Source organism: Talpa occidentalis, unplaced genomic scaffold (assembly GCF_014898055.3).
Source record: "Talpa occidentalis isolate TD23 unplaced genomic scaffold, MPIMG_talOcc4v2.1 talOcc4.7, whole genome shotgun sequence".
In the NCBI taxonomy this organism is placed as follows: Eukaryota; Metazoa; Chordata; class Mammalia; order Eulipotyphla; family Talpidae; genus Talpa; species Talpa occidentalis.
Window position 1 is genome coordinate 119,498,216 of NW_023605083.1, and position 26,509 is coordinate 119,524,724.

Genomic DNA, 26,509 nt, shown 5'->3' on the forward strand with positions numbered 1-26,509 from the left:
AGGGATGACTGAATAGGGGTTTGTTTTTGCTTTCGATGGAGTCACTACTGTGTGGGTGTGTCAGGTATATGGGACAGTGGAGAAAATAAAAATGCACTGAGACTGAGGATGATGTAGAGACAGTCTTGAATTCTACACAGAGAATGGGTGTGATTTTCATACCCAGAGGGCACAAAGCTGCTAATACACATCTGGCTCCTTAAGGGTTATTGAGCTGGGGTTGGGTGGAGTGCTGGGAAGTGGGAACAAAGTTTGAACAGTCTCCGGGTGAGAGATGAAACAGCCCTCTGGAGGTCTGGGGCAGGAGATGTACAATGAGTCTGGAATGTCCTGTTCTATCAAAAGCAAGATATCTCCAAAAAAACCTACTGGATTCCCGTCAAAGGACAGTCATCCCGAATTTGCTTCTTTGAGCATCCACAGGAATGTAAAATGGAACAGACTCTATGCCATCCAGTCTATTGAAATGCAAGCACTCATATTAAGATATCTTACATATTAAAAAAAACCCTCCTTGTTGACCGTTTGGGGAATGCTCAATGGCATATGAAGAGAAAGGACCAAAGACTTTATTTTGCCTTTCTGATATTTATGATTCCTTAGGACAAGCAAACATTGAAGAGGGGAAAGTTCCTTTTTTTCTTTCCTCCTTTTCTTTTTTGTTTTTTTCCATTTTTAGAGAAGATTCATTTATTTATGCATCCAGGAACTGGGGCACAGGCCAGAGGTGTGGGGTGAGAGGATTCACCAGAGACAGAGTGGGGAGCAGAACAGACAGACTGACTGATACACACTGCTGAGGGGAGCAGAGGGAAGTCAGGAGAGGTCTGCTGTGCCATGTGGGTAGCTCCTGGCCGGGAGATCAAACTCGTGCTGCAGTGGGCTGCGGACAGCTTCATTGGTTGCTTCTTAACCACTTCTGCCACCAGGGAGGCCCGGAAGATTCTTTGATCGAATCCTGCTAATGAACAAACAGTGTGAGAATAATAGATTTGCAGTATCACAATTTCATCCCTTCTCATGAGATAATGGTTCTGGGTAATGTCATCCATTTCTATGCATATTACAAAGAGAGACCACTGGGGACTGTCTGGTGGCACAAAGGGTTAAGCACAGCCCTGTGAAGCTATGGCCAGCCTCTGTAGCACAAGTTTGAAACCTGGCCATCCAGGGTGCAGGAGACCTCTCTTGTCTCCCCCACTGCTCAGCAGTGTATGTCAGTCAGTCTGCCTGTTGTGTGCCCCACCGTGTCTCTAGTGATTCCTCTCCCCCCGCCGCCCATAGCCCTGGCCTGTACCGCAGTTCTTGGGTGCATCAATAAATCAATCAAAAACAAAACCAAGAGAGACAACGGAGCATGTGTCCCTGGTGGGAAGGAGCAGCGCTATCCACGAAGCCGCCTTTGAGTCCTGCGCAGCTTTTGGGCTCTGGACCCTCCTTAGCGGGTTCGGTCATTTTCTCGGTGTGCTGTATTGTAAGTCACCCCTAAGTACTGGTCTGTAGCAAGAAGTGTAGGAGACAGTAGTGCGGGGAGGCGTGTGCTCTTTCTGTGTTATCTTCCAAACAGAGGCCTCACGGAATGTCAACGGGGAAAGTAGCACCCCTGCTACTTGCAGCGCATGAGAGCTTGTCAGGAAATTGGGAGACTCCAGATCATGGGCAATCATGTAGGCGCCCCCACCCCATTCCTCAGGGTCCTGTTGTTGACCTTGGTCTAGACCTTGGCGTGGTAGACCAGCCTATGCTGGGACCTGCTCATCTCTGACTAAGACCTGGGATTCGTCCTCAGCTTTATCTTCCCTCTGCCTGCAGATGAGTCAATTCCTAGGCACCCAATAAAGAGTCTGGCTTGAAATCCTGTCCTAACCTCCTGTCCCCTTTTCATTAGGATGTATTTATTTCTGCATAGAAGAGCTGGGCTATAGGCCAGAGGAGCATGGGGTGAAGGGATTCACAGAGACAGAGGGGGGAGCAGAACAGGCAGATCTACTGAAATCCACTCTGAGGGGAGCAGGGGGCGAGACTGGACAGGTCTGCTGTGGGTGAGCTCCTGGCTGGGAATCGAACTCGCGCTATGGTAGCTACGGATTGCTTCATAGTGCTGAGCCTTGAGCCCTTGTGCACCAGGGGGCCCTGTCTTTCATCTTGGATGTATAACACTCAGCCTTTCAGTATGTTTTTCCCAATCACCCATTCCTCCCAGCTCCAGTCATTCCAGTAGGACCCTTATAATGATGAGCGGTCTGCCTATGTCCCATAGAACATGAATGGTTTCCATATTTTTTAAAAAGTGTCTTTTTTTTTCTGATGATGATCTTGAGACTTTCTTTCCTGTCTGAGCACTAAGGAGACAGTCCATGCAACCTAAGCTGTGAGAAAGATGGCTCAGCTTTTATGTCCCATTCACAGCAGTCCTGTGTGTGTAAAGGACAATTTCATTCCATCGAAAAATCTTAAAGAAGAGTATGCACACGATGAGAATGTTCTTTAGGGAAGGGGTGGTTTATTTTGTATAGAGTCCTAACATAAGTTGGGGAGCAGGAATGATAAAAGAGAGTCTGCCTTTGGACCATTGAGAGAGAGACCTTAGACTTCCGTCATGGCAGAAATACTGAAATCAACTTTTAGCTCCCTGGACTTGATGCCCTGAGGCCTGAAAGTTAAGAAGGAGAATTGGGGGAGAATAGGCCCAGACATGAGGTGTAACATTACAAACAAATTCCCACTAGGATGGGAGGATAAACTTCTAGAAGGAACAGAATTGGGCCACAGGCCAGGGGTCCGAGGGCTGTAGGCTGGATAAAGTTAAGAGCAACTCATTGAGCAGCATCAACAGCACTTTGGGTCTTAAGGGTGAGCACAAAAGGATGGTGTACGTGAGTGGTTAGAGAGGTGAGCCATGAGTTCTATGAATTTGTGAGGCCATCAGAAGAGATCACGGGCAGAGGGACAGGGTGTAGCACAGCATGCGGGGCGAGGCCATCGGAGATGACACAGGTGGGTTGATAGCAGGTGGTTTGGCAGCACACCAGGCCAGAGATGGGGTGCAGGCAGTGGCAGGGGCGGCCACGGGGGCGGAAGCAGGACTGGCAGGAGCTGGAGCCACAGCAGTTGTAGCCACAGCAGGAGGGGCGGCAAGAGTTCTAGATGCAGCAGCAGGGGTGGCAGCAGCAGCTGGAGCCAGAGGTGCCGGAGCTGGAGCCACAGCAGGGGCGGCAGCAAGTAGAGCGGCAGCAGCTGGGCCTGCAGCAGCTAGAGCCGGAGCCAGAGCCACTGGAGCCCCAGCACGACTGGCGGCAGCAGCTGGAGATGCAGCAGCAAGGCTGGCAGCAGCTGGATCCACAGCTGGGGCAGCTCCAACTGGAGTTGGAGCTGGAGCCAGAGCCGCTGGAGCCACAGCAGGTGGGTGGCAGCAGCTGCAGAAGCAGCAGCTGGGCTGGCAGCAGCTGGATCCACAGCTGGGGCGGAAGCAGCTGGAGCTGGAACTGGAGCCACAGCCACTGGAGACACAGCAAGAGGGTCGGCAGCAGCTACAGATGTAGCAGCTGGGCTGGCAACAAGTTGACATGCAGCATCTGGGCCTGCAACAGCTGGAGCTGGAGCCACAGCCACTGGAGACACTGCAGGAGGGGTGGCAGCACCTGCAGCTGCAGCAGCTGGGCTGGCAGAAGCTCGAAACACAGGTAGGGCGGCAGCTGGTGTTGGAGCCACAGCCACTGGAGCCACAGCAAGAGGGTTGGCAGATGCAGCAGCTGGGCTGGCAGCAACTAGACATAGAGCTGCGGGGCCTGCAGCAGCTGGAGCTGGAGCCACAGCCACCACAGCAGGGGGGGTGGCAGCAGCGGGGCTGGCAGCAGCTGGAACCACAGCTGGGGCCGCAGCAGCTGGAATTGGAGCCGTAGCCACTGGAACCATAGCAGGAAGGGCGGCAGCAGCTACAGATGCAGCAGCTGGGCTGACAGGAGCCAGAGCTGGAGCCACAGCCACTGGAACCACAGCAGGATGGCTGGCTGCAGCTGGAGATGCAGCAGCTAGGGCAGCAGCAGCTGGAACCACAACTGGGGCGACAGCAGCTGGACACGCAGCAGCTGGGGCAGCAGTGGATAGAGTTGGAGATGGAGCTACAGCCACCGAAGCCACAGCAGGAGGGGCGGCAGGGCGGATGGCAGGCAGCAGCTGCTGGAGCTGGAGCCACAGCCACTGGAGCCACAGCAGGAGGGTTGGCAGCTCTTGCAATTGCTGCCCCTGGGCTGGCAACAGCTGGAACCACAGGTGGGGCGACAGCAGCCGGACATGCAGCACCTGGGGCAGCAGCAGCCTGAGTTTGAGCTGGTTCTACAGCCACTAGAGCCATAGCAGGAGGGGTGGCAGCAGCTGCAGATGCAGAAGCTGGGCTGGCAGCAGCTGGAACCACAGCTGGGGCGACAGCAGTCAGACAGGCAGCAGCTGAGGCGGCAGCAGCTGGAGCTGGAGCCACTGCCACTGGTGCCACAGCAGGAGCGCTGGCAGCAGCTGGAACCACAGCTGGGGTGACAGTAGCCCAACAGGCAGCAGCTGGGGCAGCAGCAGCCCATGTTTGAGCTGGAGCTACAGCCACTGGAGCCACAGCAGGAGGGCTGGCAGCAGCTGGAACCACAGCTGGGATGGCAGCAGCTGGACATGCAGTAGCTGGGGCAGTAGCCAGTGGGCTGGCAGCAAGGGGCACAGCAGGTCCCCTGGGAGCAGCCCTGGCCACAGCCCTGCTCACGGCAGACGCAGCCACAACAGGAGTTGACCATGGTGTCGGAGGGCGGAGGTTCTGGGTCGGTGTCCAGGAGAGTGAGGTCTGGAGTGTGACCCCCACCTTTCCTCCCGTCTCTTTTATACCTCGCTGGCTCTCTCTGGCCAAGGGCAGGACTCTCATTGTTGACACTCACAGAGAATCAGTTTGTTTGGTCAATTAGGACACTGCTCTGACCTCATGCATCCCCCTATATATAGAAAAGGGACATTTCCCGCTCTGGCTGTGCTCTGAGCTCTCCCATTGGGTCAAGGCCACGTGAATCAACTCCCAGATTTCTGCCCTCCTGTGACGAGTGTCCTCTTCTCTGTTGTTGTGTTGACAGGTTTTTTTTTGTTTGTTTTCTGTCTGTCTGTCTGTTTGAGCTTTTGGCCAGTGCTTCATTCACCCATGTAGTTCCAGGATGACATCTGAGAGCGCATCTTAGGATGACTCAATCTCTCTCCTGTGAGAGGTTACAAGCAAGTCATCCAAATGCTGGGGAGAAAATGAGGACAAACAGCTCCTTGGGGAGGGATGGTCAGTACGTAGTGGCAGGAATAAGCGGGTCCTATGAACTGTGTGGTCAGGGAAGTGGCGAATATGCCCATCAAGTTCTTCTCTGTCTTGTGTACTGCATCTGTTGTGTTGAAACAGCTGTAACGCACTGACCCCTGACTGCAATGGTAACAAATGCAGTGGTGTGAGCTGGCCTTTACATACTTGAGTGATTATTGAATGTTCTTCCGAAGTAGTGCTGCTCAGGTAACCTTTTTTGTGATTGGTCAGGACAACAACCCCAGGGAATGCATATAAAGGGAGTGCGATTCAAATGCATTTTCTTTCTTTTTTTGTGTGAAAGAGGTATTTGTCTATGCATACAAGAGCTGGGGTCCAGGTGAGAGTTGTGGGGAGTGAGCGCATTCACCAGACAGAGTGGGCAACACAACAGGCGGATCTGCTGAAATACACTCTGAGGGGAGCAGCGGGCGAGTCTTTTCTTCCCAACTACTGCCCCTCCACAAGGCGTGTTAGAGATACTTTGCCTGCTATCAGTGAGAGAGAAGGGATGATGCTTTATCTTTTTCATGGACACTTTAAGAAGACAAGCAAGACATGCTCAGGGGTTTGGTGACTCTGTAGATTAGTGTGTGATTAGTACGCACAAGCACCGACCGCATGGAAAACCATACATTTCTTCGGAAATGTGAGACGGTGCTAGTCGTTCATATTCTTGAATGCCTGCTACGTGTCAGGAAGTTTCTGAGTCCTCTGTAATTGTTAACTTGTTTACACTTCACAAGGACTTGAAGAAGTAAACACAATTTTTCTTTACTGTTTAGACGTGGGGTGATTGAGGCTCAGATTGATGAAGTCATATCGTCAATAAGGAAAGTAGTTTTTCCTAAATATTCCGAGAAGGTATGAGGACTTCTAATACCCTGCTGTTTTTTCATGCTGTTTCATCTTAGGGATGTGCTTTTTACCCAGTCAATTCATCAAGCACTTCCTCATCCTAATATAGCCAGTCCCGATTCTTCTCTATTATTGTTCTGAACATCTACCTCATTCAAAGTGAATCATTCCCTTCCATTTGTTGCAAACTCTACCTCGGTGGGGGGGCATCTCATTGATCATGACTGGTTGAAATCTCTTTTTGTGATCCTTCTGTATAACCTGCGTGATCAGAGACTGTCTTGGGCATATTTATCATCACGGTACCTCACCAGGGCCCTGAATGAACGTTGATTGAGAGAATATAGGATTTATTGAAAACACAAGATGTTACTAGCCCTGTCCTAGCACAGAGATAGTCCCGATAGATGGAGAAGAGAAGAAAGAGCGCTCAGATCGTGGAGGGATGACTGAATAGGGGTTTGTTTTTTGCTTTCGACGGAGTCACTACTGTGTGGGTGTGTCAGGTATATGGGACAGTGGAGAAAATAAAAATGCACTGAGACTGAGGATGATGTAGAGACAGTCTTGAATTCTACACAGAGAATGGGTGTGATTTTGATACCCAGAGGGCACAAAGCTCTAATACACATCTGGCTCCCTAAGGGTTATTGAGCTGGGGTTGGGTGGAGTGCTGGGAAGTGGGAACAAAGTTTGAACAGTCTCGGGGTGAGAGATGAAACAGCTCGCTGGAGGTTGGGGCAGGAGATGTACAATGAGTCTGGAATGCCCTGTTCTATCAAAAGCAAGAAAATCTCCAAAAAAACTACTGGATTCCCAAAAAGTGACAGTCATCCCGAATTTGCTTCTTTGAGCATCCACAGGAATGTAAAATGGAACAGACTCTATGCCATCCAGTCTATTGAAATGCAAGCACTCATATTAAGATATCTTACATATAAAAACAATACCCTCCTTGTTGACCGTTTGGGGAATGCTCAAAGGCATATGAAGAGAAAGGACCAAAGACTTTATTTTTCCTTTCTGATATTTATGATTCCTTAGGCAAACAAACATTGATTAGGGGGAAATTCCTTTTTTTTTTTCCTTTGCTTTTATTTTTTCTTTTTCCCCATTTTTAGAGAAGATTCATTTATTTATGCATTCAAGAACTGGGTACAGGCCAGAGGTGTGGGGATGACAGGATTCACCAGAGAGAGAGTACGGAGCAGAACAGACAGACTGACTGATACACACTGCTGAGGGGAGCAGCGGGAAGTCAGGAGAGGTCTGCTGTACCATGTGCGTATCTCCTGGCTGGGAGATCAAACTTGTGCTGCAGTGGGCTGCGGACAGCTTCATTGGTTGCTTCTTAACCACTTGCGCCACCAGGGAGGCCCAGAAGATTCTTTGATCGAATCCTGCTAATGAACAAACAGTGTGAGAAAATAGATTTGGAGTATCACAATTTCATCCCTTCTCATGAGATAATGGTTCTGGGTAATGTCATCCATTTCTATGCATATTACAAAGAGAGACCACTGGGGTTTCTCTGGTGGCACAAAGGGTTAAGCACAGCCCTGTGAAGCTATGGCCAGCCTCTGTACCACAAGTTCGAAACCTGGCCATCCAGGGCGCAGACCCACATGGCGCAGGAGACCTCTCTTGTCTCCCCCACTGCGCCCCTCAGCAGTGTATGTCAGTCAGTCTGCCTGTTGTGTGCCCCACCATGTCTCTAGTGATTCCTCTCACCCTGCCGCCCATAGCCCTGGCCTGTACCGCAGTTCTTGGGTGCATCAATAAATCAATCAAAAACAAAACCAAGAGAGACAACGGAGCTTGTGTCCCTGGTGGGAAGGAGCAGCGCTATCCACGAAGCTGCCTTTGAGTCCTGCGCAGCTTTTGGGCTCTGGACCCTCCTTAGCGGGTTCGGTCATTTTCTCGGTGTGCTGTATTGTAAGTCACCACTAAGTACTGGTCTGTAGCAAGAGGTGTCGGAGACAGTAGTGCGGGGAGGCGTGTGCTCTTTCTGTGTTATCTTCCAAATAGAGGCGTCACGGAATGTCAACGGGGAAAGTAGCACCCCAGCTACTTGCAGCGCATGAGAGCTTGTCAGGAAATTGGGAGACTCCAGATCATGGGCAATCATGTAGGCGCCCCCACCCCATTCCTCAGGGTTCTGTTATTGACCTTGGTCTAGACCTTGGCGTGGTAGACCAGCCTATGCTGGGACCTGCTTATCTGTGACTAAGACCTGGGATTCGTCCTCAGCTTTATCTTCCCTCTGCCTGCAGTGAGTCCATTTCTAGGCACCCAATAAAGAGTCTGGCTTGAAATCCTGTCCTAACCTCCTGTCCCCTTTTCATTAGGATGTGTTTATTTCTGCATAGAAGAGCTGGGCTACAGGCCAGAGATGCATGGGGTGAAGGGATTCACAGAGACAGAGTGGGGAACAGAACAGGCAGATCTACTGAAATGCACTCTGAGGGGAGCAGCGGGCGAGACTGGACAGGTCTGCTGTGGGTGAGCTCCTGGCTGGGAATCGAACTCGCACTACGGTAGCTACGGATTGCTTCATAGTGCTGAGCCTTGAGCCCTTGTGCCACCAGGGGGGCCTGTCTTTCATCTTGGATGTATAACACTCAGCCTTTCAGTATGTTTTTCCCAATCACCATTCCTCCCAGCTCCAGTCATTCCAGTAGGACCCTTATAATGATGAGCGGTCTGCCTATGGCCCATAGAACATGAATGGTTTCCATATTTTTTTAAAAGTGTTTTTTTTGTGTGTGATGATGATCTTGAGACTTTCTTTCCTGTCTGAGCACTAAGGAGACAGTCCATGCAACCTAAGCTGTGAGAAAGATGGCTCAGCTTTTATGTCCCATTCACAGCAGTCCTGTGTGTGTAAAGGACAATTTCATTCCATCGAAAAATCTTAAAGAAGAGTATGCACACGATGAGAATGTTCTTTAGGGAAGGGGTGGTTTATTTTGTATAGAGTCCTAACATAAGTTGGGAGCAGGAATGATAAAAGAGAGTCTGCCTTTGGACCATTGAGAGAGACCTTAGACTTCCATCATGGTAGAAATACTGAAATCCACTTTTAGCTCCTTGGACTTGATGCCCTGAGGCCCGAAAGCTAAGAAGGAGAAATGGGGGAGAATAGCCCCAGACAAGAGCTGTAACGTTACAAACAAATTCCCACTAGGATGGGAGGAGAAACATCTAAAAGGAGCAGAATTGGGCCACAGGCCAGAGTTCCAAGGGCTGCAGGTACTGCGGTGGGCTCGATAAAGTTGAGCGCACCATCGATAAAGTTTGGAGCAGCAGCTACAGCATTTTAGGTCTTAAGGGTGAGCACAAAAGGAGGATGTACATGAGTGGTTAGAGAGGTGAGCCATGCGTTCTGTGAATTTGTGAGGCCATCAGAAGGAATCACTGGCAGAGGGACAGGGTGTAGCACAGCATGCGGGGCGAGGCCATCGGAGATGACACAGGTGGGTTGATAGAGGGTGGTTTGGCAGCACACCGGGCCTGAGATGGGGTACAGGCAGTGGCAGGGTTGGCCAAGGGGGCGGAAGCAGGACTGGCAGGAGCTGGAACCTCAGCAGCTGGAGCCATAGCAGGAGGGGCGGCAAGAGTTCTAGATGCAGCAGCAGGGGTGGCAGCAGCAGCTGGAGCCAGAGGTGCCAGAGCTAGAGCCACAGCAGGGGCGGCAGCAAGTAGAGCTGCAGCAGCTGGGCCTGCAGCAACTGGAACCGGAGCCAGAGCCGTTGGAGCCATAGCAGGACTGGCGTCAGCAGCTGGAGATATAGCAGCTAGGCAGGCAGCAGCTGGAAGCACCGCTGGGGCAGCCACAGCTGGAGTTGTAGGTGGAGCCAGAGCCACTAGAGCCACAGCAGGGTGGGTGGCAGCAGCTGCAGACGCAGCAGCTGGGCTGGCAGCAGCTGGACACGCAGCTGGGGTGGCAGCAGCTGGACACAGAGCTGGGGCGGCAGCAGCTGGAGCTGGAGCTGGAGTCACAGCCACCGTAGCCACAGCAAGAGGGTCGGCAGCAGCTACAGATGCAGCAGCTGGGCTGGTAGCAAGTAGACATGCAGCATCTGGGCCTGCAACAGCTGGAGCTGGAGCCACAGCCACTGGAGCCACAGGAGGAGGGTAGGCAGCCGTTGCAATTGCTGTAGCTGGGCTGGCAGCAGCTGGAACCACAACTGGGGTGACAGCAGCTGGACACGCAGTAGGTGGGGCAGCAGTGGATGGAGTTGGAGCTGGAGCTACAGTCACCGGAGCCACAGCAGGAGGGGCGGCAGCAGCTGCGGATGCAGCAGCTGGGCTGGCAGCAGCTGGAGCTGGAGCCACAGCCACTGGAGCCACAGCAGGAGGGTTGGCAGCCGTTGCAATTGCTGCAGCGGGGCTGGCAGCAGCTGGAAACACAACTGGGCGATAGCAGCCGGACATGCAGCAGCTGGGGCAGCAGCCCGAGTTTGGGCTGAAGCTACAGCCACTGGAGCCACAGCAGGAGGGGTGGCAGCAGCCGCAGCGCAGCAGCTGGGGGCTGGCAACAGCTGGAACCACAGCTGGGGCGACAGCAGCCGGACATGCAGCAGCTGGGGCAGCAGCCTGAGTTTGGGCTGGAGCTACAGCCACTGGAGCCACAGCAGGAGTGGCGGCAGCAGCCGCAGCCGCAGCAGCTGGGCTGGCAACAGCTGGAACCACAGCTGGGGCGACAGCAGCCAGACAGGCAGCAGCTGTGGCGGTGGCAGCTGGAGCTCAAGCCACAGCCACTGGAGCCACAGCAGGAGGGCTGGCAGCAGCTGGAACCACAGCTGGGACGAAAGCAGCTGGACATGCAGTAGCTGGGGCAGTAGCTGGTGGGCTGGCAGCAAGGGGCGCAGCAGGTCCCCTGGGAGCAGCCCTGGCCACAGCCCTGATCACGGCAGATGCAGCCACAACAGGAGTTGACCATGGTGTCAGAGGGCGGAGGTTCTGGGTCAGTGTCTAGGAGAGTGAGGTCTGGAGTGTGACCCCCACCTTCCTCCCGTCTCTTTTATACCTCGCCGGATCTCTCTGGCCAAGGGCAGGACTCTCATTGTTGACACTCATAGATGATCAGTTTGTTTGGTCAATTAGGACACTGCTCTGACCTCATGCATCCCCCTATATATAGAAAAGGGACATTTCCCGCTCTGGCTGTGCTCTGAGCTCTCCCATTGGGTCAAGGCCACGTGAATCAACTCCCAGATTTCTGCCCTCCTATGACGTGTGTCCTCTTCTCTGTTGTCGTGTTGACAGGTTTTTTTTTGTTTGTTTGTCTGTCTTTCTGTCTGTCTGTTTGAGCTTTTGCCAGTGCCAGTGCTTCATTCACCCATGTAGTTCCAGGATGACCTCTGAGAGCGCATCTTAGGATGACTCAATCTGCTCTCCTGTGAGAGGTTACAAGCAAGTCATCCAAATGCTGGGCAGAAAATGAGGACAAGCAGCACCTTGGGCAGGGATGGTCACTACGTCGTGGCAGGAATAGGCGGGTCCTTTGAACTGTGTGGTCAGGGAGGTGGCGAATATGTCCATCAAGCTCTTCTCTGTCTTGTCTTACTGCATCTGTTGGGTTGAAACAGCTGTAACGCACTGACCCCTGACTGCAATGATAACAAATACATTGGTGTGAGCTGGCCTTTACATACTTGAATGATGATTGAATGTTCTTCCGAGGTAGGGCTGCTCAGGTAACATTTGTATCTGATTTTAGCAGGACAAAATGCCCCAGGGAATGCATATAAAGGGAGTGTGATTCAAATGCATTTTCTTTCTTTTTTTGTGTGAAGGAGCTATTTGTCTATGCATACAAGAGCTGGGGTCCAGGTGAGAGTTGTGGGGAGTGAGCGCATTCGCCAGACAGAGTGGGCAACACAACAGGCGGATCTGCTGAAATACACTCTGAGGGGAGCAGCGGGCAAGTCTTGTCTTCCCAACTACTGCCCCTCCACAAGGCGTGTTAGAGATACTTTGCCTCCTGTCGGTGAGACAGAAGGGATGATGCTTTCATCTTTTTCATGGACACTTTAAGAAGACAAGCAAGACATGCTCAGGGGTTTGGTAACTCTGTAGAGTACTGTGTGTGATTAGTACGCACAAGCACCGTCCGCATGGAAAACCATACATTTCTTCGGAAATGTGAGACGGTGCTAGTCGTTCATATTCTTGAATGCCTGCTACGTGTCAGGAGTTTCTGAGTCCTCTGTAATTGTTAACTTGTTTACACTTCACAAGGACTTGAAGAAGTAAACACAATTTTTCCTTACTGTTTAGACGAGGGGTGATTGAGACTCAGATCGATGAGGTCATATCATCAATAAGTAAGTAGTTTTTCCTAAATATTCCAGGAAGGTATGAGGACTCCTAATACCCTGCTGTTTTTTTATGCTGTTTCATTCTTAGGATGTGCTTTCTAGCCGGTGAATTCATCCAGCACTTCCTCATCCTAAAATAGCCAGTCCCGATATGCATTCTTCTCTATTATTGTTCTTAACATCTACCACATTCAAAGTGAATCATTCCCTTTCTTTTGTGACAAACTCTACCTCAGGTTGGGGGGCATCTCATTGATCATGACTGGTTGAAATCTCTTTTTGTGATCCTTCTGTATAACCTGCGTGATCAGAGACTGTCTTGGGCATATTTATCATCACGGTACCTCACCAGGGCCTGAATGAACGTTGATTGAGAGAATGTAGGACTTATTGAAAACACAAGATGTTACTAGCCCTGTCCTAGCACAGAGATAGTCCCGATAGATGGAGAAGAGAAGAAAGAGCACTCAGATCATGGAGGGATGACTGAATAGGGGTTTGTTTTTCGCTTTCGACGGAGTCACTAAACTGTGGATGTGTCAGATATATGGGACAGTGGAGAAAATAAAAATGCACTGAGACTCAGGATGATGTAGAGACAGTCTTGAATTCTACACAGAGAATGGGTATGATTTTGATACCCAGAGGGCACAAAGCTCTAATACACATCTGGCTCCCTAAGGGTTATTGAGCTGGGGTTGGGTGGAGTGCTGGGATGTGGGAAGAAAGTTTGAACAGTCTCGGGATGAGAGATGAAACAGCCCGCTGGGGGTCTGGGGCAGGAGATGTACAATGAGTCTGGAATGTCCTGTTCTATCAAAAGCAAGAAAATCTCCAAAAAAACCTACTGGATTCCCGTCAAAGGACAGTCATCCCGAATTTGCTTATTTGAGCATCCACAGGAATGTAAAATGGAACAGACTCTATGCCATCCAGTCTATTGAAATCCAAGCATTCATATTTGGACATATTACATATAAAAAAAAAACCCTCCTTGTTGACCGTTTGGGAAATGCTCAAAGGCATATGAAGAGAAAGGACCAAAGACTTTATTTTGCCTTTCTTATATTTATGATTCCTTAGGACAAGCAAACATTGATTAGGGGGAAATTCCTTTTTTTTTTTTCTTTGCTTTTGTTTTTTCTTTTTCCCCATTTTTAGAGAAGATTCATTTATTTATGCATTCAACTACTGGGGTACAGGCCAGAGGTGTGGGGATGACAGGATTCACCATAGACAGAGTGGGGAGCAGAACAGACAGACTGACTGATACACACTGCTGAGGGGAGCAGCGGGAAGTCAGGAGAGGTCTGCTGTACCATGTGCGTATCTCCTGGCTGGGAGATCAAACTCGTGCTGCAGTGGGCTGCGGACAGCTTCATTGGTTGCTTCTTAACCACTTGCACCACCAGGGAGGCCCAGAAGATTCTTTGATCGAATCCTGCTAATGAACAAACAGTGTGAGAATAAAAGATTTGCGGTATCACAATTTCATCCCTTCTCATGAGACAATGGTTCTGGGTAATGTCATCCATTTCTATGTATATTACAAAGAGAGACCACTGGGGTTTCTCTGGTGGCACAAAGGGTTAAGCACAGCCCTGTGAAGCTATCGCCAGCCTCTGTATCACATTTCGAAACCTGGCCATCCAGAGCGCACACACACATGGCACAGGAGACCTCTCTTGTCTCCCACACTGCGCCCCTCAGCAGTGTGTCAGTCAGTCTGCCTGTTGTGTGCCCCACCATGTCTCTAGTGATTCCTCTCCCCCTGCCGCCCATAGCCCTGGCCTGTACTGCAGTTCTTGGGTGCATCAATAAATCAATCAAAAACAAAACCAAGAGAGACAACGGAGCATGTGTCCCTGGTGGGAAGGAGCAGCGCTATCCACGAAGCCGCCTTTGAGTCCTGCGCAGCTTTTGGGCTCTGGACCCTCCTTAGCGGGTTCGGTCATTTTCTCGGTGTGCTGTATTGTAAGTCACCACTAAGTACTGGTCTGTAGCAAGAGGTGTCGGAGACAGTAGTGCGGGGAGGCGTGTGCTCTTTCTGTGTTATCTTCCAAATAGAGGCGTCACGGAATGTCAACGGGGCAAGTAGCACCCCAGCTACTTGCAGCGCATGAGAGCTTGTCAGGAAATTGGGAGACTCCAGATCATGGGCAATCATGTAGGCGCCCCCACCCCATTCCTCAGGGTCCTGTTGTTGACCTTGGTCTAGACCTTGGCGTGGTAGACCAGCCTATGCTGGGACCTGCTTATCTGTGACTAAGACCTGGGATTCGTCCTCAGCTTTATCTTCCCTCTGCCTGCAGGTGAGTCCATTTCTAGGCACCCAATAAAGAGTCTGGCTTGAAATCCTGTCCTAATCTCCTGTCCTCTTTTCATTAGGATGTGTTTATTTCTGCATAGAAGAGCTGGGCTACAGGCCAGAGATGCATGGGGTGAAGGGATTCACAGAGACAGAGTGGGGAACAGAACAGGCAGATCTACTGAAATCCACTCTGAGAGGAGCAGCAGGCGATATTGGACAGGTCTGCTGTGGGTGAGCTCCTGGCTGGGAATCGAACTCGCACTACGGTAGCTACGGATTGCTTCATAGTGCTGAGCCTTGAGCCCTTGTGCCACCAGGGGGGCCCTGTCTTTCATCTTGGATGTATAACACTCAGCCTTTCAGTATGTTTTTCCAAATCACCCATTCCTCCCAGCTCCAGTCACCCTAGTTTATTACTCTTATAATTATGAACCGTCTGCCTATGTCCCATAGAATCTGAATGGTTTCCATATTTTTTGAAATGTATTTTTTTTTTTGATGATGTTCTTGAGACTTTCTTTCCTGTCTGAGCACTAAGGAGACAGTCCATGCAACCTAAGCTGTGAGAAAGATGGCTCAGCTTTTATGTCCCATTCACAGCAGTCCTGTGTGTGTAAAGGACAATTTCATTCCATCGAAAAATCTTAAAGAAGAGTATGCACACGATGAGAATGTTCTTTAGGGAAGGGGTGGTTTATTTTGTATAGAGTCATAACATAAGTTGGGGAGCAGGAATGATAAAAGAGGGTCTGCCTTTGGACCATTGAGAGAGACCTTAGACTTCCATCATGGTAGAAATACTGAAATCCACTTTTAGCTCCTTGGACTTGATGCCCTGAGGCCCGAAAGCTAAGAAGGAGAAATGGGGGAGAATAGCCCCAGACAAGAGCTGTAACGTTACAAACAAATTCCCACTAGGATGGGAGGAGAAACATCTGGAAGGAGCAGAATTGGGCCACTGGCCAGAGTTCCAAGGGCTGCAGGTACTGCGGTGGGCTCGATAAAGTTGAGCGCACCATCGATAACGTTTGGAGCAGCAGCTACAGCATTTTAGGTCTTAAGGGTGAGCACAAAAGGAGGATGTAGGAGAGTGGTTAGAAAGGTGAGCCATGCGTTCTGTGAATTTGTGAGGCCATCAGAAGAAATCACTGGCAGAGGGACAGGGTGTAGCACAGCATGCGGGGCGAGGCCATCGGAGATGACACAGGTGGGTTGATAGAGGGTGGTTTGGCAGCACACCAGGCAGGAATGGGGTACAGGCATCAGCAGGGTTGGCCACGGGGGCGGAAGCAGGACTGGCAGGAGCTGGAGCCACAGCAGCTGTAGCCATAGCAGGAGGGGCGGCAAGAGTTCTAGATGCAGCAGCAGGGGTGGCAGCAGCAGCTGGAGCCAGAGGTGCCGGAGCTAGAGCCACAGCAGGGGCGGCAGCAAGTAGAGCGGCAGCAGTTGGGCCTGCAGCAGCTGGAGCCAGAGCCAGAGCCATTGGAGCCACAGCGGGACTGGCGTCAGCAGCTGGAGATGCAGCAGCTAGGCAGGCAGCAGCTGGAAGCCCCGCTGGGGCAGCTACAGCTGGAGTTGTAGGTTGAGCCGCAGCCACTGGAGCCACAGCAGGTGGGTGGCAGCAGCTGCAGATGCAGCAGCTGGGCTGGCAGCAGCTGGAACCACAGCTGGCCAACAGCAGCTGGAGCTGGAGCCGCAGCCGGCACCACAGCTGGAAGGGTGGCAGCAGGTACAGATGCAGCAGCTGGGCTGGCAGGAGCCAGATTTGGAGCAACAGCCACTGGAACCACAGCAGGATGGCTGGCAGCGGCAGGAGATGCAGCAGCTTGGGAAGCAGCAGCTGGAACCACAACTGGGGCGACAGCAGCTGGACACGCAGCAGCTGGGGCAGCAGTTGCTGGAGATGGAGCTGGAGCTACAGCCACCAGAGCCACAGCAGGAAGGGTGGCAGCAGCTGCGGATGCAGCAGCTGGGCTGGCAGCAGCTGGAGCTGGAGCCACAGCCACTGGAGCCACAGCAGGAGGGTTGGCACCAGTTGCAATTGGTGCAGCTGGGCTGGCAGCAGCTGGAACCACAGGTGGGGCGATAGCAGCCGGACATGCAGCAGCTGGGGTGGCAGCAGCCCGAGTTTGAGCTGGAGCTACAGCCACTGGAGCCAAAGCAGGAGGGGCGGGAGCAGCCAGAGCTGCAGCAGCTGGGCTGGCAACAGCTGGAACCACAGCTGGGGCGACAGCAGCCAGACAGGCAGCAGCTGAGGCGGCAGCAGCTGGAGCTGGAGCCACTGCCACTGGTGCCACAGCAGGAGCGCTGGCAGCAGCTGGAACCACAGCTGGGGTGACAGTAGCCCAACAGGCAGCAGCTGGGGCAGCAGCAGCCATGTTTGAGCTGGAGCTACAGCCACTGGAGCCACAGCAGGAGGGCTGGCAGCAGCTGGAACCACAGCTGGGATGGCAGCAGCTGGACATGCAGTAGCTGGGGCAGTAGCCAGTGGGCTGGCAGCAAGGGGCACAGCAGGTCCCCTGGGAGCAGCCCTGGCCACAGCCCTGCTCACGGCAGACGCAGCCACAACAGGAGTTGACCATGGTGTCGGAGGGCGGAGGTTCTGGGTCGGTGTCCAGGAGAGTGAGGTCTGGAGTGTGACCCCCACCTTTCCTCCCGTCTCTTTTATACCTCGCTGGCTCTCTCTGGCCAAGGGCAGGACTCTCATTGTTGACACTCACAGAGAATCAGTTTGTTTGGTCAATTAGGACACTGCTCTGACCTCATGCATCCCCCTATACATAGAAAAGGGACATTTCCCGCTCTGGCTGTGCTCTGAGCTCTCCCATTGGGTCAAGGCCACGTGAATCAACTCCCAGATTTCTGCCCTCCTATGACGTGTGTCCTCTTCTCTGTTGTTGTGTTGACAGTTTTTTGTTTGTTTGTCTGTCTTTCTGTCTGTCTGTTTGAGCTTTTGGCCAGTGCTTCATTCACACATGTAGTTCCAGGATGACATCTGAGAGCGCATCTTAGGATGACTCAATCTGCTCTCCTGTGAGAGGTTACAAGCAAGTCATCCAAATATTGGGGAGAAAATGAGGACAAGCAGCTCCTTGGGCAGGATGTTCACTATGTGGAGGCAGGAATTGGCGGGTCCTTTTAACTGTGTGGTCAGGGAGGAGGCGAATATGCCCATCAAGCTCTTCTCTGTCTTGTCTTACAGCATCTGTTGGGTTGAAACAGCTGTAACGCACTGACCCCTGACTGCAATGGTAACAAATACATTGGCGTGAGGTGGCCTTTACATACTTGAATGATGATTGAATATTCTTCCAAGGTTGGGCTGCTGAGGTAACATTTGTATCTGATTTCAGCACAACAAGCCCCAGGGAATGCATATAAAGGGAGTGTGATTCAAATGCATTTTCTTTCTTTTTTTGTGTGAAGGAGCTATTTGTCTATGCATACAAGAGCTGGGGTCCAGTTGAGAGTTGTGGGGAGTGAGCGCATTCACCAGACAGAGTGGGCAACACAACAGGCGGATCTGCTGAAATACACTCTGAGGGGAGCAGCGGGCAAGTCTTGTCTTCCCAACTACTGCCCCTCCACAAGGCGTGTTAGAGATACTTTGCCTCCTGTCGGTGACATGGGAGGGATGATGCTTTCATCTTTTTCATGGACACTTTAAGAAGACAAGCAAGACATGCTCAGGGGTTCGGTAACTCTGTAGAGTACTGTGTGTGATTAGTACGCACAAGCACCGTCCGCATGGAAAACCATACATTTCTTCGGAAATGTGAGACGGTGCTAGTCGTTCATATTCTTGAATGCCTGCTACGTGTCAGGAAGTTTCTGAGTCCTCTGTAATAGTTAACTTGTTTACACGTCACAAGGACTTGAAGAAGTAAACATCATTTTTCCTTACTGTTTAGTATATGTGTTGCCGAAGCGAGCACATTTTCCTTACTGTTTAGACGAGGGGTGATTGAGACTCAGATCGATGAAGTCATATCATCAATAAGTAAGTAGTTTTCCCTAGAATATTCCAGGAAGGTATGGGGACTCCTAATACCCTGCTGTTATTGTACGCTGTTTCATTCTTAGGATGTGCTTTCTAGCCGGTGAATTCATCCAGCACTTCCTCATCCTAAAATAGCCAGTCCCGATACCCATTCTTCTCTATTATTGTTGTTAACATCTACCATATTCAAAGTGAATCATTCCCTTTCTTTTGTGACAAACTCTACCTCGGTGGGGGGGCATCTCATTGATCATGACTGCTTGAAATCTCTTTTTGTGATCCTTCTGTATAACCTGCGTGATCAGAGACTGTCTTGGGCATATTTATCATCACGGTACCTCACCAGGGCCCTGAATGAACGTTGATTGAGAGAATATAGGCTTTATTGAAAACACAAGATGTTACTAGCCCTGTCCTAGCACAGAGATAGTCCCGATAGATGGAGAAGAGAAGAAAGAGCGCTCAGATCGTGGAGGGATGACTGAATAGGGGTTTGTTTTACCCTTTCAATGGCGTGACTGACTGTGTGGATGTGTCAGGTATATGGGACAGTGGAGAAAATAAAAATGCACTGAGACTGAGGATGATGTAGAGACAGTCTTGAATTCTACACAGAGAATGGGTGTGATTTTGATACCCAGAGGGCACAAAGTTGCAAATACATATCTCAGCGCCATAAGGGTTATTGAGCTGGGGTTGGGTAGAGTGCAGGGATGTGGGAAGAAAGTTTGGACAGTCTCGGGGTGAGAGATGAAACAGCCCTCTGGAGGTCTGGGGCAGCAGATGTACAGAGTCTGGAATGCCCTGTTCTATGAAAAGCAAGAAAATCTCCTAAAGTACTGGTTTCCCGTCAATAGGACAGTCGTCCCGAATTTGCTTATTTGAGCATCCACAGGAATGTAAAATGGAACAGACTCTATGCCATCCAGTCTATTGAAATCCAAGCATTCGTATTAAGACATATTACATATAAAAACACCCCACCTTTTAACCATTTGGGGAATGCTCAATGGCAAATTAAGAAAAAGGACAAAAGACTTTATTTTGCCTTTCTGATATTTATGATTCCTTAGGACAAGCAAACATTGAAGAGGGGGAAGTTCCTTTATTTCTTTCCTTTTCTTTTTTGTTTTTTCCCATTTTTAGAGGATTCATTTACTTATGCATCCAAGAACTGGGGTATAGGCCAGAGGTGTGGGGGTGAGAGGATTCACCAGAGACAGAGTGGGGAGCAGAGCAGACAGACTGACTGAAATACACTGCTGAGGGGAGCAGCAGGTGAGTCAGGAGAGATCTGGTGCACCATGTGGGTATCTCCCTGGCTGTGGGGATCAAACTCGTGCTGCAGTGGGCTGCGGACAGTTTCATTGGTTGCTTCTTTTCTTAACCACTTGCACCACCAGGGAGGCCCGGAATATTCTTTGATAGAATCCTGCTAATGAACAAACAGTGGGAGAATAATAGAATTGCAGTATCAATTTCATCAATTTCATCCCTTCTCATGATATAGTGGTTCTGGGTAATATCTTCCATTTCTATGTATATTAGAAAGAGAGACCACTGGGACTTCTCTGATGGCACAAGGGGTTAACCACAGCCCTGTGAGCTATGGGCCTCTGTAGCACAAGTTCGAAACCTGGCCAACCAGGGCGCAGACCCACATGGCTCAGGAGACCTCTGTTGTCTCGCCCACTGCTCCCCTCAGCAGTGTATTTCAGTCAGTCTGCCTGTTGTGCGCCCCACTGTGTCTCTCGCGTCGCCGCCTGTAGCCCTGGGCTGTACCCCAATTCTTGGCTGCATCAATAAATCAGTCTTTCAAAAACAAAACCAAGACAGTGGAGCATGTGTCCCTGGTAGAAGGAACGGCGCTATCCATGAAGCCGCCTTTAGTCCTGTGCAGCTTTTGGGCTCTGGACTCCCCTTAAGGGGTTTGGTCATTTTCTCGGTGTGCTGTATTGTAATTCAACCCAAGTACTGGTCTGTAGCAGGAGGTGTAGGAGACAGTAGTGAGGGGAAGCGTGTGCTCTTTCTGCGTCATCTGCCAAAACAGGCATCACGGAAAGTCAACAGGGAAAGTAGCATTGCTGCAAATGCACAGCAATCAGGAAATTTGGAGACTCCAGATCATGGGCAATCATGTAGGCGCCCCCACCCCATTCCTCAGGGTCCTGTTGTTGACCTTGGTCTAGACCTTGGCATGGTAGACCAGCCTATGCTGGGACCTGCTCACATGTGAATAAGTCCTGGGATTCATCCTCAGCTTTATCTGCCCGCTGCCTGCAGATGAGCCCATTTCTAGGCAGCCAATAAATAGCCTGGCTTGAAGTCCAGTCTTTTCCCCGCCCCCCACTTTTTTTTAGAGATGTATTTATTTTTGCATAGAAGAGCTGGGCTACAGGCCAGAGGTGCATGGAGTGAGAGGATTCACCAGACACAGAGTGGGGTATAGAACAGGCAGACTGACTGAAATACACTGCTGAGGGGAGCAGCGGGTGTGACAGGAGAGGTCTGCTGTGGGTGAGCTCCTGGCTGGGAATCGAACTCGCACTATGGTAGCTACGGATTGCTTCATAGTGCTGAGTCTTGAGCCCTTGTGCACCAGGGAGGCCCTGTCTTTCATCTTGGAAGTATAACACTCAGCCTTTCAGTATGTTTTTCCAAATCACCCATTCCTCCCAGCTCCAGTCACCCTAGTTTATTACTCTTATAATTATGAGCCGTCTGCCTATGTTCCATAGAATCTGAATGGTTTCCATATTTTTTGAAATGTATTTTTTTTGATGATGTTCTTGAGACTTTCTTTCCTGTCTGAGCACTAAGGAGACAGTCCATGCAACCTAAGCTGTGAGAAAGATGGCTCAGCTTTTATGTCCCATTCACAGCAGTCCTGTGTGTGTAAAGGACAATTTCATTCCATCGAAAAATCTTAAAGAAGAGTATGCACACGATGAGAATGTTCTTTAGGGAAGGGGTGGTTTATTTTGTATAGAGTCCTAACATAAGTTGGGGAGCAGGAATGATAAAAGAGAGTCTGCCTTTGGACCATTGAGAGAGACCTTAGACTTCCATCATGGTAGAAATACTGAAATCAACTTTTAGCTCCTTGGACTTGATGCCCTGAGGCCCGAAAGCTAAGAAGGAGAAATGGGGGAGAATAGGCTCAGACAAGAGCTGTAACATTACAAACAAATTCCCACTAGGATGGGATAAGAAACATCTGGAAGGAACAGAATTGGGCCACTGGCCAGAGGTCCAAGGGCTGCAGGTACTGCGGTGGGCTCAATAAAGTTGAGAGCAACATCGATAAAGTTGAGAGCAGCATCAACAGCATTTTAGGTCCTAAGGGTGAGCACAAAAGGAGGATGTATGTGAGTGGTTAGAGAGGTGAGCCATGCGTTCTGTGAATTTGTGAGGCCATTAGGAGAGATCACAGGCAGAGGGATAGGGTGTAGCACAGCATGCAGGGTGGGACCATGTGGAGATGACACAGGCGGGTTGATAGCAGGTGTTTGGCAGCACACTGGGCCAGAGATGGGGTGCAGGCAGTGGCAGGGTTGGCAATGGGGATGGAGCATGGCTGGCAGGAATTGGAGCCACATCAGGAGGAGCGGCAAGAGTTCTAGATGCAGCAGAAGAGGTGGCAGCAACTAGAATGGCAGCAGGGTTGGCAACAGCAGCTGGAGCTAGGGCAGCTGGAGCTGGAGCCACAGCCACTGGAGCCACAGCTAGAGGTTGGCAATAGCTGCAGATGCAGCAGCTGGGCTGGTAGCAACTAGACATGCAGCCTCTGGGCCTGCAGCATCTGGAGCTGGAGCCACAGCCACTGGAGCCACAGCAGGAGATGCCGCAGTATCTGGAACCACAACTGGGGCGGCAGCAACAAGAGAGGCAGCAGCTGGGGCAGCAGCAGCTGGAGTTGGAGCTGGCACTACAGCCACTGGGGCCACAGCAGGAGGGGCGATATGAGCTAGGCTGGCAGCAGTTGGATCTGGAGCCACAGCCACTGGAGCCACAGCAAGAGGGTCGGCAGATGCAGCAGCTGGGCTGGCAGCAAGTAGACATACTGCAGCGGGGCCTGCAGCGGCTGGAGCCGCAGCCACTGGAGCCACAGCAGGAAGGGTGGCAGCAGCTGCAGATGCAGCAGCTGGGCTGGCAGCAGCTAGAACCACAGCTGGGGCCACAGCAGCAGGAGCTGGAGCCGCAGCCACTGGCACCACAGCAGGAAGGGTGGCAGCAGCTACAGATGCAGCAGCTGGGCTGGCAGGAGCCAGAGCTGGAGCCACAGGCACTGGAACCACAGCAGGATGGCTGGCAGCAGCTGGAGATGCAGCAGCTGGAACCACAACTGGGGCGACAGCAGCTGGACACGCAGTAGGTGGGGCAGCAGTGGCTGGAGTTGGAGCTGGAGCTACAGCCACCGGAGCCACAGCAGGAGGGGTGGCAGCAGCTGCAGATGTAGCAGCTGGGCTGGCAGCAGCTGGAGCTGGAGCCACAGCCACTGGAGCCACAGCAGGAGGGTTGGCACCAGTTGCAATTGCTGCAGCTGGGCTGGCAGCAGCTGGAACCACAGCTGGGGCGACAGCAGCCGGACATGGAGCAGCTGGGGTGGCAGCAGCCCGAGTTTGAGCTGGAGCTACAGCCACTGGAGCCAAAGCAGGAGGGCTGGCAGCAGCTGGAACCACAGCTGGGACGACAGCAGCTGGACATGCAGCAGCTGGGGCAGTAGCCGGTGGACTGGCAGCAAGGGGTGCAGCAGGTCCCCTGGGAGCAGCCCTGGCCACAGCCCTGCTCACGGCAGACACAGCCACAACAGGAGTTGACCATGGTGTCGGAGGGCGGAGGTTCTGGGTCGGTGTCCAGGAGAGTGAGGTCTGGAGTGTGACCCCCACCTTTCCTCCCGTCTCTTTTATACCTCGCTGGCTCTCTCTGGCCAAGGGCAGGACTCTCATTGTTGACACTCACAGAGAATCAGTTTGTTTGGTCAATTAGGACACTGCTCTGACCTCATGCATCCCCCTATATATAGAAAAGGGACATTTCCCACTCTGGCTGTGCTCTGAGCTCTCCCATTGGGTCAAGGCCACGTGAATCAACTCCCAGATTTCTGCCCTCCTGTGACGAGTGTCCTTTTCTCTGTTGTCATTTTTTTTGTTTGTTTGTCTGTCTGTCTGTCTGTTGGAGCTTTTGGCCAGTGCTTCATTCACGCATGTAGTTCCAGGATGACATCTGAGAGCGCATCTTAGGATGACTCAATCTCTCTCCTGTGAGAGGTTACAAGCAAGTCATCCAAATGCTGGGGAGAAAATGAGGACAAACAGCTCCTTGGGGAGGGATGGTCACTACGCGGAGGCAGGAATAGGCGGGTCCTTTGAACTGCGTGGTCAGGGAGGAGGCGAATATGCCCAAGTTCTTCTCTGTCTTGTCTTACTGCATCTGTTGGGTTGAAACAGCTGTAACGCACTGACCCCTGACTGCAATGGTAACAAATACATTGGCGTGAGCTGGCCTTTACATACTTTGTATGTACTTACGAGGTAGGGCTGCTCAGGTAACATTTTTATCTGATTTAGGCAGGACAACACACCCCAGGGAATGCATATAAAGGGAGTGCGATTCAAATGTATTTTCTTTCTTTTTTTGTGTGAAAGAGGTATTTGTCTATGCATACAAGAGCTGGGGTCCAGGTGAGAGTTGCAGGGAGTGAGCGTATTCACCAGACAGAGTGGGCAACACAACAGGCAGATCTGCTGAAATACACTGCTGAGGGGAGCAGTGGGCGAGTCTTCTCTTCCCAACTACTGCCCCTCCACAAGGCATGTTTGAGATACTTTGCCTGCTGTAGGTGAGATAGAAGGGATGATGCTTTCATCTTTTTCATGGACACTTTGAGAAGACAAGCAAGACATGCTCAGTTGTTTGGTAACTCTTTAGAGTACTATGTGATTAGTACATACAACCACCATCCGCATGGAAAACCATACATTTCTTCAGAAATGTGACACAGTAGTAGTCATTCATTGTCTTGAATGCCTGCTATGTGTCAGGAAGTTTCTGAGTCCTCTGTAACTGTTAACTTGGTTATGCTTCACAGGAACTTGAAGAAATAAACACAATATTTCTTTATTGTTTAGACACGGGGTTATGCAGGCTCAGGTCGATGAAGTCATATCATCAATAAGGATATTATTTTTTCCTAGAATATTCCAAGAAGGTATGAGGAGTCTTAATACCCTGCTGTTTTTCACTCTGTTTCATTCTTACTGATGTGTTTTCTACCCAGTCAAGTCATCAAGCACTTCCTCATCCTAAAATATCCAGTCCCTATACCAGTTCTTCTCTATTATTGTTCTTAACATCTACCACATTCAAAGCAAATCATTTCCTTCCTTTTGTTATAAACCATAACTCTGGTAAAGGACATCACATTGATTATGATTATTATTATATCTCTTTTTTGATCCTTCTGTATATCCCGTGTGATCAGAGACTGTCCTGGTCATATTTATCATCACGGTACCTAACCAGGGCCCCAAATTAATGTTCATGGAGAGAATATAGCATTTATAAACACACAAGATATTTACTATTCCTGTCCTAGAACATAGATAATCCCGATGGATGGAGAATTGAAGAGAGAGCATTCAGATCATGGAGGGGTGATCAAATAGGACTTTATTTTTGCTTTCGATGGAGTGACTGACCAGTGTGGATATGTTTGGGATATGGGAGATAAGAGAAAATAAAAATGCACTATTAGATTGAAGGTGATGTAGAGACACTCTTCAATTATGCAGAGAGAGTGGATATGATATTGATACATTTGGGGATAAAGTTAGAATACACCTCTAGGGTTGTAAGTTTATTGAGCTGGGGGTGGTGGAGTACTGAGAGTGGGAAGAAAGTTTGCAGGGTGGACAGTCTAGGGGTAAGAGATGAAACTGCTCTCTGGAAGTCTGCGGAAGGAGATGTACAATGAGTCTGGAATGCCTTGTTCTATCAAAAGCAAGAAAATCTTGGGCCTCCCCTTGGTGGGTAGGCGCCTGTGGTTGAGCACAGGGCTGTGAAGCTGTCTTCAGCCTCTGTAGTGCTGGTTTGATCCCAGCCAGCAGGTGAGGGTCCCACATGGTGGGGCCGACCTCTCCTGTTGCTCCCGCTGCTCCCCTCAGCAGTGTATTTCGTGAGTCTGCCTGTTCTGTTCCCCTCTCTGTCTCTGGTGAATCCTCTCACCTTCCCGAGCATTTGTCCTGTACCTCAGTTCTTGAATAAATAAATAAATCTTTAAAAAAAAAAGCAAGAAAATCTTCCAAAACTACTAGATTCATGTCAGAAGTACATTCATCCTGAATTTGCTTATTTGAGCATCCACAGGAATGTAAACTGGAATAGACTCATATGACATCAAGTATACTAAAATCCAAGCATTCATTTTTTTTTAATTTTTTTTTTTTAGAGGCATGTTTTTTATTTATTTGTTTGTTTGTTTGTTTTATACATGCACTGGGTACAGTCAGAAGCGCGGGAGGGTGAGAGAATTCACCAGAGCCAGAGCAGGGAGCAGAGCAGGCAGAAGGACCGAAGTACACTGCTGAGGGGAGCAGCGGGTGGCAGGAGAGGTCTGCGCGCCATGTGGGACCCTCCTCTGGTGGTCGGGGAGCAGCTGGGGATCGAACTGGCGCCGCAGAGGCTGTGGGCAGCTT

The 26,509-nt window shown here is 50.7% G+C and overlaps 2 protein-coding genes and 2 pseudogenes across 2 annotated transcripts; all 4 read right to left on the reverse strand.

The window, feature by feature from the left end:
- Positions 1 to 4,121: 4,121 nt before the first annotated feature.
- Positions 4,122 to 4,778, reverse strand: LOC119231573 (keratin-associated protein 9-8-like). Its single transcript, XM_037493279.1, has one exon. The coding sequence runs from the start codon at positions 4,776 to 4,778 to the stop codon at positions 4,122 to 4,124; it is 657 nt and encodes a 218-aa protein (XP_037349176.1).
- A 4,441-nt stretch (positions 4,779 to 9,219) lies between these two features.
- Positions 9,220 to 11,120, reverse strand: LOC119231574 (keratin-associated protein 4-11-like; annotated as a pseudogene).
- A 4,467-nt stretch (positions 11,121 to 15,587) lies between these two features.
- LOC119231575 (keratin-associated protein 4-7-like) lies at positions 15,588 to 17,394 on the reverse strand (annotated as a pseudogene).
- A 5,385-nt stretch (positions 17,395 to 22,779) lies between these two features.
- Positions 22,780 to 23,636, reverse strand: LOC119231576 (keratin-associated protein 4-3-like). The gene is made up of 2 exons (XM_037493280.1): positions 23,054 to 23,636; positions 22,780 to 22,961 (listed from the first exon to the last, which is right to left on the reverse strand). The coding sequence occupies exons 1-2, from the start codon at positions 23,634 to 23,636 to the stop codon at positions 22,780 to 22,782; spliced, it is 765 nt and encodes a 254-aa protein (XP_037349177.1).
- Between the last annotated feature and the right edge of the window lie 2,873 nt (positions 23,637 to 26,509).

What these genes read in the sequence shown, in the direction of transcription:
- LOC119231573 (XM_037493279.1), bottom strand. Translation starts at nt 4,778, where the DNA reads ATGGTCAACTCCTGTTGTGGCTGCGTCTGCCGTGAGCAGGGCTGTGGC.
- LOC119231576 (XM_037493280.1), bottom strand. Translation starts at nt 23,636, where the DNA reads ATGGTCAACTCCTGTTGTGGCTGTGTCTGCCGTGAGCAGGGCTGTGGC. An exon ending in CCAGCCCAGCTGCTGCATCT is followed by an intron (nt 22,962 to 23,053) that starts GTAGCTGCTGCC and finishes AGCTGCTGCCAG; the next exon opens with CCCAGCTGCTGCATCTGCAG.